Raw genomic sequence first — 19,125 nt, forward strand, 5'->3', positions numbered from 1 at the left:
CAAGAAAATTAAGGCTTCTGTGGAAAAAAAAAATTACATGTCTGCATTTAAAGTGAATTTTGATGTGGAATTGGGAAATCTTAATGAATTTTGATATTTGGAATCTCAAAGTTTGTGAATTTCAAAGTTTAAATTCATACAATGTACAGAAAGCCAGTACAGAAAGCCAGTTCTGTGGCATAAAAAAAACATTACATGTATTATATACCTCTGTCCAAGTTATGAAAATTAAGGCTTGTGTGGCAGAAAGACATTACATGTATTATATACCCCTGTCCAAGTCAAGAAAATTAAGGCTTGTGTGGCAGTAAGACATTATTGTCTACCCCTGTCCAAGTCAAGAAAATTAAGGCTTGTGTGGCAGAAAAACATTACATGTATTATATACCTCTGTCCAAGTCATGAAAATTAAGGCTTGTGTGGCAGTAAGACATTATTGTCTACCCCTGTCCAAGTCAAGAAAATGAGGGCTTGTGTGGCAGAAAGACATTACATGTATTATATACCTCTGTCCAAGTCATGAAAATTAAGGCTTGTGTGGCAGAAAAACATTACATGTATTATATACCTCTGTCCAAGTCATGAAAATTAAGGCTTGTGTGGCAGTAAGACTTTACAGCACTGGCTTTCTGTACATTGGATGAATTTAAACTTTGAAATTCACAAACTTTGAGATTCCAAATATCAAAATTCATTAAGATTTCCCAATTCCACATCAAAATTCACTTTAAATGCAGATATCCATTAAAATTCTCAAAATCACTTTGCCGATGGATTTTCAAAGAGGAGTATTGACAAAAAGAATATGTCACGTAACTATGAAGAATTTTTATTTCTTCAGAGGCAAAGTTGAGTATTTCATTATTTGCTAATGGAATACGTTTTACACATATCTGGAACTTTAAAGGTACTATGTCCATTTGCAGGCCCCAAAAAATGAAAAGGTTAAATTCCAACAGCATTTGAAAGACAATATTAATTTAGAACTTTCCGAAAAAAAAGGGGGCTTGAAAATGTCTTTAAGTGGGAAAATAACGACTATTAGTAGTTTAATCAACTAAAAGATGAAGTTGAGTTCTGGTTTTGCGATTGCAATGTGAAAGAAACGGTGTGGAATCGACCAGAAAAGGTTGATCATCTAGCATATAAGAATTTGTGTGTATTGCAAGGTTCTGGAATCATCAAAATGATAAGAAATTTGGCCAAGTCTTGGTAAAGTTACAAACACTGTACACAGAAAGATGTATATGGGACTACACAACCACGTGGCGTAAAAAGGCTATTCCCCCGAGTTTTACGATGTTTCATGACATATTTAGAATATGAAGGCATTTGAAGAGCCATGCTTTTTAAGGGAACATGTCTTATCTGATGTTCTTCCACACTTGCATAATAGGAATGATAACGCTCACAAATTATTTTTCACCTCTTCCCAGAAATCAACCTTCTCTTTAAGAGCTATAGAGCCAGTAATTTATAATCTGATTTCAGACCACTGTACTGCAGGGTCAATGTCGCTATTCATAAGGACCGCTATTCATAAGGTTTGCTATTCATAAGGTCCACTATTCATAAGGACCGCTATTCATAAGGTCCGCTTTTCATAATTGGAGAAAAGGGTCATTATTCATAAGGGTCATTATTCATAAGGACCGCTATTCATAATGAAAGAAGAGGGTCGGTATTCATAATATTAGAAGAGGGTCGCTATTCATAATACAAAATCGGGTTCGTTATTCATGAGGGTCCCTATTCATAATATTACAAAAGGGTCGGTATTCATAACACAGAAAGAGGGTCGCTATTTATAATACGAAATGAGGGTCGCTATTCATAATACGAAATGAGGGTCGCTATTCATAATGCAAAATGAGGGTTGCTATTCATAAGGGTCATTATTCATAATCGATGAAGAGGGTCGCTATTTATAATAGGAGTAGAGGGTCGCTATTCATAATAGAAGAGGGTCGCTATTCATAATAGAAGAAGAGGGTCGCTATTCATAATAGGAGTAGAGGGTCGCTATTCATAATAGAAGAAGAGGGTCGCTATTCATAATAGAAGATGAGGGTCGCTTTTCATAATAGGAGTAGAGGGTCGCTTTTCATAATAGGAGTGGAGGGTCGCTATTCATAATAGAAGTAGAGGGTCGCTATTCATAATAGAAGAAGAGGGTCGATATTCGGGAGTAGAGGGTCGCTATTCATAATAGAAGAAGAGGGTCGATATTCATAATAGGAGTAGAGGATCGCTATTCATAATAGGAGTAGAGGGTCGCTATTCATAATAGGAGTAGAGGGTCGCTTTTCATAATAGAAGAAGAGGGTTGCTATTCATAATAGAAGTAGAGGGTCGCTATTCATAATACGAAATGAGGGTCGCTATTCATAAAACAAAATGAGGGTCGCCGTTCATAAAACGAGAAGAGGGTCGCTATTCATAATAATAACAAAGGGAAATATTGGATGGAGGCCATCCCCACAGCTATGGCGTCCTGTACAGGCACGTAGCCAGAGTTTGATGTTTGGGAGGGCACATACATGTAATCGATCGAGGTAAACAAAAAGGGGGGTCTAAAAAAGTTCAACCGATCTTATATGAGCATAATATGTATTTTGTGAAAGTGACGATTTGTTGTATCATTCTCGACTCATATTTCTTGTTTGAATTGAGTTCCCCCCCCCCCTCCTGCGCAAAGCGCGTAAGCTCTGACCTTTCATAATTTCATTAAATTATTAGAGAAAGAAGACGATTCATTGTACCATTCTCGACCCTTTTTCCTTGTCCGAATTTGGTTCCCCCTCCCCCTCCGGCGCGAAGCGCGGAAGCTTTGACCTTTCATTGTTTAATGCAATTATTAGAGAAAGAATATGATTCGTTGTTCCATTCTCGACTCTTAATCCTTGTCTGAATTCAGTTTCCCCCCTCCCGCGCGAAACGTGGAAGCTTTGATGTTTCATTAAATTATTAGAGAAAGAAGAGGATTTGTTGTACCATTCTCGATTATTAATCCTTGTCTGAATTCAGTTCCCACCCCCCCCCCCTCTTGCGCAAAGCGCGTAAGCTTTGACCTTTCATAGCTTAATGAAATTATTAGAGAAAGAAGACGATTCGTTGTTCCATTCTCGACTCTGGCTACGCGCATGCTTTAAAGGGAAAATGAAACAATTATGATTGTGATAGCACACAATAATGTTAGTAGAAATAGTAAAGAACAAAAATTATTGCAACAACCATGGATAAATCACGGCCGGGAGCGTGGGCCGAGTGTCATATCATAGTTTTGTGTTATTGGGTGAGGGGGCGTAGCGACCAAGTGAGATTTTGCAATGTTGAATGCTGACATTATGCACTCTAATTTGTAAGTTCTTTCCGCTATATATCTTTCTAGCTATATTTCTAAATTTCCTGGCGGACGTGTCCTCCTATCGGGCCCAGGATCACCGCCCGTGTCCATGATTACTACCAACATGAGCTCAAATACAAGCTCAAGTGAGTTTATATGAGCTGAGGCCAAATGAAGAGCAAAATAAGAGTTGTGAAGCGGCCCCCCTACCGTTAATTACAAAATTGACTTTACAGCGCAGGGGCTGTTTTAACGTTTAACTTTGATTCCGTGGCTCGAAAGTTACTGTCACTAAGCGCCATTTCCTTGTCTTTCCATCTTTCTCACCCGACTCCCCCCCCCCCCCCCACTCAGTGTTATCTAGGGTACGCGTACGTATTTCCCTCTGTTTGAAAGCACCCCTCTATCTCCGGTGTGTAAAGTCAGTACGGGCCGGATTTTTGTGTATTACGGGTCGGACTTTGTTGGGTGAAAAGTACTCCTTTACCGGAGATTTTGGGAACACGAGTTCTGTCCTTCCGACCCCGGAGTGGGAGGGAGAAAGGGGGGGGGGGGCTTTTCTTTTCCCCTCTCTCTGTGTTTCTTTTCTCTTCTTTCTTGTCTCTTTTCTTCTATTTTCTTTTTCTTCTCCTTTCTTATGCTTCTCCTTTTTTTTCTCTCTTCTTTTTTTCCTCTTTTTTCCCTTTTTTTTGCGCCGCCAATAGGGGGGGGGGGGCCGCGGCCATTTCGGCCCCCTGGATCCGCCACTGAGTATGCCTGTGGTGTCCAGTGGCGTATCTGGCGCTTGTTCTCGTTTTGGAGGGGGGTGGGGGTGAGAGGGGCGCAAAAACGTATCTTTTCCCCCTTGTTTTTTCTTCTTCCTCTTTATTTTCTTTCCCTTTCTCTTTTTTGCTGAGGGGAGGGGGAGGCAAGGGCCTTTCAATCCAAACCTTGTTGGCGTGCATTTTTGGTTATATGCGCCGTGCATTTTTGGTTATATGCAGACTGCGTACCTCTCTGCCCTGCGCGTATCCCGTGTATGCGCGTGTATCTGACACGAAGGCAATCTGAATGTAATCGAGAAGGCTCACTTGACTCCAACTTTAATTTATCTTTAATATAAGGAGTAAAGCATAATTTGTTGATTAACGTTCTATTAGATCTTCTTTGATGTTGTACAGTATAAAACAAATAATGAATGTTTTTCATTCGTTTAATAGTGCGAATATTTTCATTCGTTGAAAGATTAACATTAATTCTATTCAACTCATGAAAATATTTGTACTATTGAACTCATAACCATTCATTATTTGTATAATAATCCATGCCTGTCAAAGTCATGAAGTTTTGGGAAATTTTGAAAAATGGGTGGATAGTGAATCTTTACAATTTTGATATATTTGGATGCCCCTGTGGATGTGGATGTATTAAAAGCACTAGTAATTTTAACCCTTAAAACACTTCTGCTTTCAAGAAAAATTTAATATTAAGATTTACCGGTGCTCCCGGTAAATTTTAATAAATTTCAAATAGCTCCTACGGCCGTACAATGGTAGATGCGACCATATGTAGTTGTGGTATATAATTTCCGAACGGGAATAGCTTATCGGTAGATTTTAGTCAAGAAACATTGTTTTATAGCTTAATTAATATCTTGACCTTGAGAGGGAGCTATACAACATAAAGTGTTTAGTATTTATAATTTCATAACTTTAGAGTCGATTTCGACCGCGACAACGATCAGTGAATATTGTAGGATCGCATATGCTTCCAATATGTTCATTTGAACCAAATTCACGACCCCATACCAAAACTTTGTATTACCTTTAAGGCTTGTGTAGCAGGATGATACCAAACCATCTATACCTGTCAAAGTCACAAAAAGTAAACTTTATGTGCAAAAAAAATACATCATAATCATCATCTACCCTAATTGTCCCAGTCAAGACAATTAAGGCTTGTGTGCCAAAAAGACATTATTATCTATCCCTGTCCAAGTCAAGAAAATTAAGGCTTATGTGGCATAAAAAAAACATTACATGTATTATATACCTCTGTCCAAGTCATGAAAATTAAGGCTTGTGTGGCAGAAAGACATTATTATCTACCCCTGTCCAAGTCAAGAAAATTAAGGCTTGTGTGGCAGAAAGACATTATTATCTACCCCTGTCCAAGTCAAGAAAATTAAGGCTTGGGTGGCAGAAAGACATTATTATCTACCCCTGTCCAAGTCAAGAAAATTAAGGCTTGTGTGGCATAAAAAAACATTACATGTATTATAAACTTCTGTCCAAGTCAAGAAAATTAGGGCTCGTGTGGCAGAAAGATATTGTCATCTACCCCAGTCCAAGTCAACAAAATTAGGGCTTGTGTGGCAGAAAGACATTATTATCTTCCCCTGTCCAAGTCAACAAAATTAGGGCTTGTGTGGCAGAAAGACATTATTGTCTACCCCTGTCCAAGTCAAGAAAATAAGGGCTTGTGTGGCAGAAAGACATTATTGTCTACCCCTGTCCAAGTCAAGAAAATTAAGGCTTGTGTGGCAGAAAGACATTATTATCTACCCCTGTCCAAGTCAAGAAAATTAAGGCTTGTGTGGCATAAAAAAACATTACATGTATTATAAACTTCTGTCCAAGTCAAGAAAATTAGGGCTCGTGTGGCAGAAAGATATTGTCATCTACCCCAGTCCAAGTCAACAAAATTAGGGCTTGTGTGGCAGAAAGACATTATTATCTTCCCCTGTCCAAGTCAACAAAATTAGGGCTTGTGTGGCAGAAAGACATTATTGTCTACCCCTGTCCAAGTCAAGAAAATTAGGGCTTGTGTGGCAGAAAGACATTATTGTCTACCCCTGTCCAAGTCAAGAAAATTAAGGCTTGTGTGGCAGAAAGACATTATTGTCTAACCCTGTCCAAGTCATGTAAATTAAGGCTTGTGTGGCAGAAAGACATTATTATCTACCCCTGTCCAAGTCATGAAAATTAAGGCTTGTGTGGCAGAAAGACATTATTGTCTACCCCTGTCCAAGTCAAGAAAATTAAGGCTTGTGTGGCATAAAAACATTACATGTATTATATACCTGTACCACTGTCCAAGTCAAGAAAATTAGGGCTTGTGTGACAGAAAGACATTATTGTCTACCCCAGTCCAAGTCAAGAAAATTAAGGCTTGTGTTGCTAGAAAGATATTGTTATCTACCCCAGTCCAAGTCAAGAAAATTAAGGCTTGTGTGACAGAAAGACATTATTATCTACCCCTGTCCAAGTCAAGAAAATTAAGGCTTGTGTGGCAGAAAGACATTATTGTCTACCCCTGTCCAAGTCAAGAAAATTAGGGCTTGTGTGGCATAAAAAAAACATTACATGTATTATATACCTCTGTCCAAGTCAAGAAAATTAAGGCTTGTGTGTCAGAAAGATATTGTCATCTACCCCAGTCCAAGTCAAGAAAATTAAGGCTTGTGTGGCAGAAAAACATTATTGTCTACCCCAGTCCAAGTCCAGAAAATTAAGGCTTGTGTGGCATAAAAACATTACATGTATTATATACCTGTACCACTGTCCAATTCAAGAAAATTAGGGCTTGTGTGGCAGAAAGGCATTATTATCTACCCCAGTCCAAGTCAAGAAAATAATGGGCTTGTGTGGCAGGAAGACATTACATGTATTATATACCTCTGTCCAAGTCATGAAAATTAAGGCTTGTGTGGCAGTAAGACATTATTATCTACTCCAGTCCAAGTCAAAAAAATTAAGGCTTGTGTTGCTAGAAAGATATTGTCATCTACCCCAGTCCAAGTCAAGAAAATTAAGGCTTGTGTGGCAGAAAGACATTATTATCTACCCCTGTCCAAGTCAAGAAAATTAAGGCTTGTGTGGCAGAAAGACATTATTGTCTACCCCTGTCCAAGTCAAGAAAATTAGGGCTTGTGTGGCATAAAAAAAACATTACATGTATTATATACCTCTGTCCAAGTCAAGAAAATTAAGGCTTGTGTGTCAGAAAGATATTGTCATCTACCCCAGTCCAAGTCAAGAAAATTAAGGCTTGTGTGGCAGAAAAACATTATTGTCTACCCCAGTCCAAGTCCAGAAAATTAAGGGTGTGTGGCATAAAAACATTACATGTATTATATACCTGTACCACTGTCCAATTCAAGAAAATTAGGGCTTGTGTGGCAGAAAGGCATTATTATCTACCCCAGTCCAAGTCAAGAAAATAATGGGCTTGTGTGGCAGGAAGACATTACATGTATTATATACCTCTGTCCAAGTCATGAAAATTAAGGCTTGTGTGGCAGTAAGACATTATTATCTACTCCAGTCCAAGTCAAAAAAATTAAGGCTTGTGTTGCTAGAAAGATATTGTCATCTACCCCAGTCCAAGTCAAGAAAATTAAGGCTTGTGTGGCAGAAAGACATTATTATCTACCCCTGTCCAAGTCAAGAAAATTAAGGCTTGTGTGGCAGAAAGACATTATTGTCTACCCCTGTCCAAGTCCAGAAAATTAGCGCTTGTGTGGCATAAAAAAACATTACATGTATTATATACCTCTGTCCAAGTCATGAAAATTAAGGCTTGTGTGTCAGAAAGATATTGTTATCTACCCCAGTCCAAGTCAAGAAAATTAAGGCTTGTGTGACAGAAAGACATTATTATCTACCCCTGTCCAAGTCAAGAAAATTAAGGCTTGTGTGGCAGAAAGACATTATTGTCTACCCCTGTCCAAGTCAAGAAAATTAGGGCTTGTGTGGCATAAAAAAAACATTACATGTATTATATACCTCTGTCCCAGTCAAGAAAATTAAGGCTTGTGTGTCAGAAAGATATTATTATCTACCCCTGTCCAAGTCAAGAAAATTAAGGCTTGTGTGGCAGAAAGACATTATTGTCTACCCCTGTCCAAGTCAAGAAAATTAGGGCTTGTGTGGCATAAAAAAAACATTACATGTATTATATACCTCTGTCCAAGTCAAGAAAATTAAGGCTTGTGTGTCAGAAAGATATTGTCATCTACCCCAGTCCAAGTCAAGATAATTAAGGCTTGTGTGGCAGAAAAACATTATTGTCTACCCCAGTCCAAGTCCAGAAAATTAAGGCTTGTGTGGCATAAAAACATTACATGTATTATATACCTGTACCACTGTCCAATTCAAGAAAATTAAGGCTTGTGTGACAGAAAGACATTATTATCTACCCCTGTCCAAGTCAAGAAAATTAAGGCTTGTGTGGCAGAAAGACATTATTGTCTACCCCTGTCCAAGTCAAGAAAATTAGGGCTTGTGTGGCATAAAAAAAACATTACATGTATTATATACCTCTGTCCCAGTCAAGAAAATTAAGGCTTGTGTGTCAGAAAGATATTGTCATCTACCCCAGTCCAAGTCAAGAAAATTAAGGCTTGTGTGGCAGAAAAACATTATTGTCTACCCCAGTCCAAGTCCAGAAAATTAAGGGTGTGTGGCATAAAAACATTACATGTATTATATACCTGTACCACTGTCCAATTCAAGAAAATTAGGGCTTGTGTGGCAGAAAGGCATTATTATCTACCCCAGTCCAAGTCAAGAAAATAATGGGCTTGTGTGGCAGGAAGACATTACATGTATTATATACCTCTGTCCAAGTCATGAAAATTAAGGCTTGTGTGGCAGTAAGACATTATTATCTACTCCAGTCCAAGTCAAAAAAATTAAGGCTTGTGTTGCTAGAAAGATATTGTCATCTACCCCAGTCCAAGTCAAGAAAATTAAGGCTTGTGTGGCAGAAAGACATTATTATCTACCCCTGTCCAAGTCAAGAAAATTAAGGCTTGTGTGGCAGAAAGACATTATTGTCTACCCCTGTCCAAGTCCAGAAAATTAGCGCTTGTGTGGCATAAAAAAACATTACATGTATTATATACCTCTGTCCAAGTCATGAAAATTAAGGCTTGTGTGTCAGAAAGATATTATCTACCCCAGTCCAAGTCAAGAAAATTAAGGCTTGTGTGACAGAAAGACATTATTATCTACCCCTGTCCAAGTCAAGAAAATTAAGGCTTGTGTGGCAGAAAGACATTATTGTCTACCCCTGTCCAAGTCAAGAAAATTAGGGCTTGTGTGGCATAAAAAAAACATTACATGTATTATATACCTCTGTCCCAGTCAAGAAAATTAAGGCTTGTGTGTCAGAAAGATATTGTCATCTACCCCAGTCCAAGTCAAGAAAATTAAGGCTTGTGTGGCAGAAAAACATTATTGTCTACCCCAGTCCAAGTCCAGAAAATTAAGGCTTGTGTGGCAGAAAGGCATTATTATCTACCCCAGTCCAAGTCAAGAAAATAATGGGCTTGTGTGGCAGGAAGACATTACATGTATTATATACCTCTGTCCAAGTCATGAAAATTAAGGCTTGTGTGGCAGTAAGACATTATTACCTACTCCAGTCCAAGTCAAAAAAATTAAGGCTTGTGTTGCTAGAAAGATATTGTCATCTACCCCAGTCCAAGTCAAGAAAATTAAGGCTTGTGTGGCAGAAAGACATTATTATCTACCCCTGTCCAAGTCAAGAAAATTAAGGCTTGTGTGGCAGAAAGACATTATTGTCTACCCCTGTCCAAGTCCAGAAAATTAGCGCTTGTGTGGCATAAAAAAACATTACATGTATTATATACCTCTGTCCAAGTCATGAAAATTAAGGCTTGTGTGTCAGAAAGATATTGTCATTCACCCCAGTCCAAGTCAAGAAAATTAAGGCTTGTGTGGCAGAAAGACATTATTGTCTACCTCTGTCCAAGTCATGAAAATTAAGGCTTGTGTGTCAGAAAGATATTGTCATCTACCCCAGTCCAAGTCAAGAAAATTAAGGCTTGTGTGGCAGAAAGACATTATTGTCTACCCCTGTCCAAGTCATGAAATTTAAGGCTTGTGTGGCAGAAAGACATTATTATCTACCCCAGTCCAAGTCAAGAAAATTAAGGCTTGTGTGGCAGAAAGACATTATTATCTACCCCTGTCCAAGTCAAGAAAATTAAGGCTTGTGTGGCAGAAAGACATTATTGTCTACCCCTGTCCAAGTCAAGAAAATTAGGGCTTGTGTGGCATAAAAAAACATTACATGTATTATATACCTCTGTCCAAGTCAAGAAAATTAAGGCTTGTGTGTCAGAAAGATATTGTCATCTACCCCAGTCCAAGTCAAGATAATTAAGGCTTGTGTGGCAGAAAAACATTATTGTCTACCCCAGTCCAAGTCCAGAAAATTAAGGCTTGTGTGGCATAAAAACATTACATGTATTATATACCTGTACCACTGTCCAATTCAAGAAAATTAGGGCTTGTGTGGCAGAAAGGCATTATTATCTACCCCAGTCCAAGTCAAGAAAATAATGGGCTTGTGTGGCAGGAAGACATTACATGTATTATATACCTCTGTCCAAGTCATGAAAATTAAGGCTTGTGTGGCAGTAAGACATTATTATCTACTCCAGTCCAAGTCAAAAAAATTAAGGCTTGTGTTGCTAGAAAGATATTGTCATCTGCCCCAGTCCAAGTCAAGAAAATTAAGGCTTGTGTGGCAGAAAGACATTATTATCTACCCCTGTCCAAGTCAAGAAAATTAAGGCTTGTGTGGCAGAAAGACATTATTGTCTACCCCTGTCCAAGTCCAGAAAATTAGCGCTTGTGTGGCATAAAAAAACATTACATGTATTATATACCTCTGTCCAAGTCATGAAAATTAAGGCTTGTGTGTCAGAAAGATATTGTCATTCACCCCAGTCCAAGTCAAGAAAATTAAGGCTTGTGTGGCAGAAAGACATTATTGTCTACCTCTGTCCAAGTCATGAAAATTAAGGCTTGTGTGTCAGAAAGATATTGTCATCTTCCCCAGTCCAAGTCAACAAAATTAAGGCTTGTGTGGCAGAAAGACATTATTGTCTACCCCTGTCCAAGTCATGAAATTTAAGGCTTGTGTGGCAGAAAGACATTATTATCTACCCCAGTCCAAGTCAAGAAAATTAAGGCTTGTGTGGCAGAAAGACATTATTGTCTACCCCAGTCCAAGTCAAGAAAATTAAGGCTTGTGTGGCATAAAAACATTACATGTATTATATACCTGTACCACTGTCCAAATCAAGAAAATTAGGGCTTGTGTGGCAGAAAGACATTATTGTCTACCCCAGTCCAAGAGGCTGTTCACACCGCAAAGAGATAGCGCGGTCTATCATAGCACCCCCTTTTTTCTAGCGCGCGCTAGACCGCGCTCTCTCTCGTGGACCACCCCCAAGAGGTGCTCCAGTGGCACGCCGTTTTGGCTCGCCGTGGCTCGCTGTTGGGCAGACCAAAACGACGTTGTACCTTCCAAACCGCAGAGATAGCGCGGTCTAGCGCGCGCTATCTCTGCCGGTGTGAACAGCCTCCAAGTCAAGAAAATTAAGGCTTGTGTTGCTAGAAAGATATTGTCATCTACCCCAGTCCAAGTCAATAAAATTAAGGCTTGTGTGACAGAAAGACATTATTATCTACCCCTGTCCAAGTCAAGAAAATTAAGGCTTGTGTGGCAAAAAAGACATTATTGTCTACCCCTGTCCAAGTCCAGAAAATTAGGGCTTGTGTGGCATAAAAAAACATTACATGTATTATATACCTCTGTCCAAGTCATTAAAATTGAGGCTTGTGAGTCAGAAAGATATTGTCATCTACCCCAGTCCAAGTCAAGAAAATTAAGGCTTGTGTGGCAGAAAGACATTATTATCTACCCCAGTCCAAGTCAAGAAAATTAAGGCTTGTGTGGCAGAAAGACATTATTATCTACCCCAGTCCAAGTCAAGAAAATTAAGGCTTGTGTGGCAGAAAGACATTATTATCTACCCCAGTCCAAGTCAAGAAAATTAAGGCTTGTGTGGCAGAAAGACATTATTGTCTACCTCTGTCCAAGTCATGAAAATTAAGGCTTGTGTGTCAGAAAGATATTGTCATCTACCTCAGTCCAAGTCAAGAAAATTAAGGCTTGTGTGGCAGAAAAACATTATTGTCTACCCCAGTCCAAGTCAAGAAAATTAAGGCTTGTGTGGCATAAAAACATTACATGTATTATATACCTGTACCACTGTCCAAGTCAAGAAAATTAGGGCTTGTGTGGCAGAAAGGCATTATTATCTACCCCAGTCCAAGTCAAGAAAATAATGGGCTTGTGTGGCAGAAAGACATTACATGTATTATATACCTCTGTCTAAGTCATGAAAATTAAGGCTTGTGTGGCAGAAAGACATTATTATCTACTCCAGTCCAAGTCAAGAAAATTAAGGCTTGTGTGTCAGAAAGACATTGTTATCTTCCCCTGTCCAAGTCAAGAAAATTAGGGCTTGTGTGGCTAAAACACATTATTATCTACCCCAGTCCAAGTCATGAAAATTAAGGCTTGTGTGGCAGAAAGACATTATTGTCTACCCCTGTCCAAGTCAAGAAAATAGAGGCTTGTGTGGCAGAAAGACATTATTATCTACCCAATTCAAGTCAAGAAAATTAAGGATTGTGTGTCAGAAAGACATTATTATCTTCCCCTGTCCAAGTCAAGAAAATTAGGGCTTGTGTGGCAGAAAGACATTACATGTATTATATACCTCTGTCCAAGTCATGAAAATTAAGGCTAGTGTGGCAGAACGACATTATTGTCTACCCCTGTCCAATTCAAGAAAATTAAGGCTTGTGTGGCATAAAAAAACATTACATGTATTATATACACTGCACACACAAAACCATCCACCCATGACACACACATACACAGAGCCATACACTGCCTACTACTTTGCTTACAAATACTACACACTAACAAGTCATACACACACACACACACACAAGTACTGTAGATGCGCATAGTACCTAGCTACCTGGATGTCAACTGTAGATGGCACTATTCCGTTTGGCTACTTGGACACAACCCCTCTCTAAAATTTGGACATTTATTTTGGGCCTTTTTGGGGGAAATTTTTTTCTTGTGTGACTAAATCTTAGTTGATTAGAAATGACATGTCAGACATCTTAGACACTGAATATGATAGTTTTCTTGTGTGGCTAGACACACAAGTCTAAAGTGACACACAAGGATATCTCATACGTAAAACTAAACACACAAGCATACCATCGCAAACTCGGACGTACGGACGTACGGACGTACGGACGGACAACCCGAAAACATGATGCCTCCGGCACCACCTTCGGTGGCGGAGGCATAAAAATAATAAATAATTAAAGATTAACAGGATTTAAAGCTGTAACCTTGCCTCTACCAAGATTTTTCAAGCTAGGGAAACTTGACATAATACCACAACAAATACGATCATTGGAAAGAAATTAATAGAGACCCATATGCATGTATTTTCATCCCATCCACTAGAGACAGTCATCAAAGTGTGGGCAAATACTCATCAACAAAACTATAAATATCAATTGAGATGAAAAATAGCATAGACAGTTGATCAGAATCATACCACTTGATAAAACATGAATTGAATAATGATGTATAAATGTTATACTGTAGGCAAAGGGGATGTCTACTTGTGTGAAAGCATGTGGAAGAATTCTTACCATCTTTCCTGCACTGTAGTTGAAAATGAGTTGAGTTGTACGCTTCTGTTTCTCTGCTGCGTTATCTGAAATGAACAACAACAAAAAAGGTCCAAAACATTAGAAATACATGTTACAAACTCTAACATCATCTTAATTTATGTTTTCTCTGTGGTCTCCATGTGATTGTCTAACGGTTTCAATTCATTACGTGTATCTAAAATGAATTTTTCTTTCTTTAATATGTGTACTGATATCTCTCACAAATTACATTCACTAGATATCTACAGTACTTTAGCTAGGAAAAAAAATAAAAAACAACTTTGCAATTTCTTTCATAACTCAATTTTAAGTCGGATCAAGTTGTGAATAATTTTTTTACTACATTATCTTCATCCTCTTTAAACTGTGTAAGAGATATCACAGTACAATACATATATATCGCTTTGAAAGGAAATGAAATCTATGTATTCGATAAAAGAATTGATATATATACAATAATAACAAAAAATAAAAGCACATGTACAAAGCCAACCAGTGAAAAAAAAAAAAAAAAAAAAAAAACATACACAAACATGGTAGTATGTTAAATACCACTTTCACAGTTAAAAAAAAATACCTGAACTGATTTCAATGTCAAATTCAATGATATAGATGCATCAAGTCTTTTACTCACTCTTGTAGTTTTTCAAATCCCATCACATTTGGTGATAAAATCCCTTTTAAAATGATCACCATCATCATCATCATCACAGCGTATTAAAATGATTAATATTCCATGCAAGACACAGTGAGCTATAAGATTCCTGCCTTACGAAAGAGAAGCGCTTCCTAACACCTTATGCGATGCAGTCCTGACGTACATGACCACACATTAAGAGTGTTCTCCTACAGGCATCTACAGCATCAACAGAGGACGGCTTCAACGGCTCGGGCAAGAAACCTTCTTCAGCTACAAAGAGCAGGTGCTTCATTCATTCCTCATTCAGAGAGCAAGCAAGCGCTAATGAAAAGCCGGGTCAGTATTAGCCGGCCATATTATAACATCACAATGCACATTCTAACGCGCTAGCTGCCATCAACGATGGGATGACATTAAATGGATGATAGACTCGTTGCTATGGGCAACTAGAGATGCCCATCTTATTAATTGAGAAGCCAGTGGAGGATTGGAGTTTATGTCCTTGGGGAGAGTGCTCTCATCCCCATACTTTATGAGGATGTTTGTTTTTAATTGGTTGACGAGGTTTCACTCTATTATGCACTAATAAATTGGCTCTACACTGTACATGCAATTATCTCTCACTCTGCCCTCGTTAATATATATGCGCATGCAAGCATGAGTGATAGCTCATTATATGCTAAATGTCAAGGCAGGCATATGTTGACTGATTGATAACAAATAAATTATTCTTTTGAATCAAGCCATTAAGATGCGTAGTAGAACAATTATCCTTTCTCGTTAAATTTTCTATCCCTTTTCTCTCTCTACCTCTCTTTCTCTCTCTTTCTCTCTCTCTCTCTCTCTCTCTCTCTCTCCTTCTTGTTTTCTTGGCTGTCTCCCTCATTTCCTCTTCATTGTGCTTTAATTCACATGTATACTGCTTTCTGTATTAAACCACCTGCCATTCATTAATTTAGGTAAATCATTAATAATCATTATACTTTTCTTCTGATTTTCCCTTCTTTTTCAAACTTTCACTTCTTGTCTTCCTCAATCTCTTTTCTTTATTTCTACCACCCCCCCCCCCGCCCTCTCTCTCTCTCTCTCTCTCTCTCTCTCTCTCTCATCTCCGACAACCCTGTTTTTTGTGTTATAATGTGATAATATTATATTTAGAGATCGAGTGCCTGTTTCATTAGATACAAAGCGCATAAACAGATATACAAACAAAGAGAGAGAACATTATCATACAAGGCTCACATTAATTCCAAACAGAGAGGAATATCACAACAAATTAGAGATTAGAAAAGATGTGTTTTCAGACACCTCTTGACAGCTGTTATATTGATTAATTTGTCCATCTTTCTCTTTCCTCTTTCTCTCTCCACTTTTATTACTCTCTCCAACGTGTTCAATGCAAACCAATATTGATCTGCAACACATTGCATTTGAATGGAGAATACATTTTACGACCCAATGTACAGGTACAAGTACAAGTCAAAGATGCAACAACACTGTGACAAAGGATAATATAAATATGTTAATGTCCATTAGACCTAGTTAGAGAGAGTATGCACACATACTGTATGTAGTGTTCCAATCTCTGTTTCATGTTTGCCTTGAATCAGAGCTCAAACGTGTTCATTCGCACTTAACCTGTGTTCTTCTCATATTACAAGTGTCTGAAGAAACACAAGCTACAATTTATCTACCAGGATGAGAGGAGACCAACACAATACACTCTCCCTTCAAAACAACCACCTTGTAATATTGATTAGCATCCTTGCGGACTCCATCTCAGAGCAGTCCAGTATTGATTGCCTCCTACCTCAAAGGCTCTCAGAAATCTATCAGCTGCCCTTGCTAACCAACACAATCAAAAGAGACTCTGAAATTAGGTTAACGGCACAAAGAAACCACAGCCGCCATTGTTTAGGTACATTGATGGTGATTAATACAAGTACAATATCAGCATCCAGCCTCTATGGTTAATTGTTGGTAAACTGCAAAGTCAAAGGGCAGGAGAGTGGTATCTATTATAAAAATGGTTTGAAACTAAGGCATAAACATCATTATTATTTATTATTAGGTGGTCTGTCGTTATCGACAGATCACCTATTGTTTTCGTCAGAATTTTCTTTCTTTATTTATTTATTTATTTATTTATTATTATTTATTTTTATTTTCCGCACTTTTTTGTGTAGTGGATAACTCAAGATCTGTTTAGTCAATTTCTTTCAAATTTGGCACAGTCATAGGACATTGTCATAAGACGTGACAGTAACATTTTCAAGGTCACCAAGTCTTCATGACGTCATCCAGGCGCCATTTTGTGTTTTTTTTGGTACTTTTTACTCAAGATCATATCTTCATTACGGAAAAGCATTTCCTATTCATATTTATCATGATTAAGGTCAATTTCCGTCTGGTCAATTTCAGGTCAGAAAACGCGCGCGCATGCGTACGTCCGCACGTCAGCGCGCGCGCAAAAAATAAAAATGTTCAAAATCGTCTCAAATTTTTTTTGCATACGTTTGAGGCCATTTTAAGCATTTCGCAAAAAAACTCGCACACGTGCATGCGCGCGCGTTTTCGCGCGTAATGTTATTTCGCAACATAAAATCGGCAAATTTTTTGTTTCATCATATTTGGCACATTTTTCCAAGCATTTTGATACCTTGTTGACCTTTTTTTGACCATTAATAACGGAATGAGCGTCCGTTTAAGATAATTTCTGTGCGTGCGAGCTCTTGTAATACATAGTATACATGGGCAAAAACAATCCATTGTAGCGCTTTAGGATGCAAGGTGAACCCAATTTTTTTTCCATATTTTGATAGAGTTTGAATTGGAAATATGATTTCATGTCTCATTTGACCCTCAATCAACTCATGACATCATCATAATGGCCTCCCAACTCAAAATTTCAATTTGCATATTATGACGTCAGTATATTTCTGGAAAATTGACTGTATCTCTGTAAATATTCATCGATTTTCTTCCAAATGTTGATATTATCTAGCTGAGACAATTCTCTACAAATGCAGTCGTCACAATATTTCATTTTGACTAAGGTATCATGGCGTATTTTTGCGATTAATGGTGGCATGTCATTTTTTCACATTTTGCGTGTATTCTCTATGGGACATGACTTTTTCTCAAAACTGGATTCTACATCCTGTCTTTTGCGAGCAATATCTCCGTCGTTTTAGCTTTGTTTTCGCTGAGCTTTGAGTATGTTGTAGCTGAGACAATAAGCTATCACGAGCGTGCCCTTTATTTTTCGATCAGATGTCGGGATCATGCTCATATCTCACTTGCAAAGTGGGATTTGATAATTCCATTTTCCGGTTACGTGTAATCTCTATGGGAAATGTTTTGGTATATCGGTAACGCACTTGACTTCCGACCTCGAGGTCCCTGGTTCGAGTCCGGGCGTCTCCAACAATTTTTTTTCTTCACTTTTTTTTCTTTTTGACCTTTCACTATACCATCTCCTTTGAATATTAAAACACATAGAATCGCAAATAATGTAATAAACAACCATATTTACTTAATTATTACCCTATTATCACTTGATCCATTACTTTTTGTGTGTAATCCTTATGAGAGATGACTTTTTCTCAAATCTGGATTCTACATTCATGTCTTTTGCGAGCAATATCGCCGTTATTTCAGCTTGATTTTTGTTGATTTTTTAGTATGTTGTAGCTGAGACTATACGCTATCTAAACGTCCCCTCATTTTTTACTCAGATGTCATCATGGTCTGTTGATGACGATCATCAACATCACCATGATCATCATCATCGTCATCACCATTACTATCAAGATCATCATCATCATGATCATCATCATGATCATCATTCTTTACATGTCTATATAACTTCTCCCTTTTTCATTATAGTAAATATTGAATTAAAGATGAGCATGAACATAGGAATTGAAGACAGACCACCTAATTCGTCCCCATGACGAATTAAATTTCTAGTTTATTTTATTTCTTTTTAGGGGGAGGGGGTCGGTTGGACACGTTGAATGTTGTAATGTGCAATTTAGTACAAAGTGCAAGTAAGACCAAACCTTCTAAACCAGATAATGTTCTGGTATTAAGAAATCCTGACAAGTAAAGTGGGAATGAGAGGTTGATGTAAAAGAAAGACAAATAAAGAAAGATAGAGATAGAGAGAGAGAGAGAGAGAGAGAGAGGGGGAGAGAGAGAGAGAGGGAGAGAGAGAGATAGAGAGAGAGAGGGGGAGAGAGAGAGAGGGGGGAGAGAGAGAGGGAGGGAGAGAGAGAGAGAGAGAGAGAGAGAGAGAGTGAAAGAGCAATACAAATAAACTCAAAAGAGTATACTATGAATAGGAGAGAGTGGGTAGGTAGAATGAGAGAGAATAGCAGTACAGGAGAGGTGAGATATTAGGCGGTAAGACACAAGGGGAGAAGGGAACAGACCCATTTAAAATAATTGCAGGAACTCAGCTGCACACAGTATGTCAGGAAACAAATGAATGGTCTATCCCCATTTCCACTTTAAAAAAAAGAAAAAAAAGGGATGCTTAAAAATGCGTCAATTAATAAACCCCA

The 19,125-nt window shown here is 38.2% G+C and overlaps 1 protein-coding gene across 1 annotated transcript in view; it reads right to left on the reverse strand.

Moving 5' to 3' along the window:
* LOC589459 overlaps positions 1 to 19,125 on the reverse strand; it is a 68,487-nt gene that overhangs the window by 39,962 nt on the left and 9,400 nt on the right. Inside the window, exon 5 of the mRNA XM_030989726.1 lies at positions 13,897 to 13,961. Within this exon, the coding sequence (XP_030845586.1) occupies positions 13,897 to 13,961 (65 nt within the window). The remainder of the gene's footprint in view (positions 1 to 13,896; positions 13,962 to 19,125) is intronic.

The sequence above is a fragment of the Strongylocentrotus purpuratus genome, unplaced genomic scaffold (genome assembly GCF_000002235.5).
Source record: "Strongylocentrotus purpuratus isolate Spur 01 unplaced genomic scaffold, Spur_5.0 spur5_scaffold_18, whole genome shotgun sequence".
In the NCBI taxonomy this organism is placed as follows: domain Eukaryota; kingdom Metazoa; phylum Echinodermata; class Echinoidea; order Camarodonta; family Strongylocentrotidae; genus Strongylocentrotus; species Strongylocentrotus purpuratus.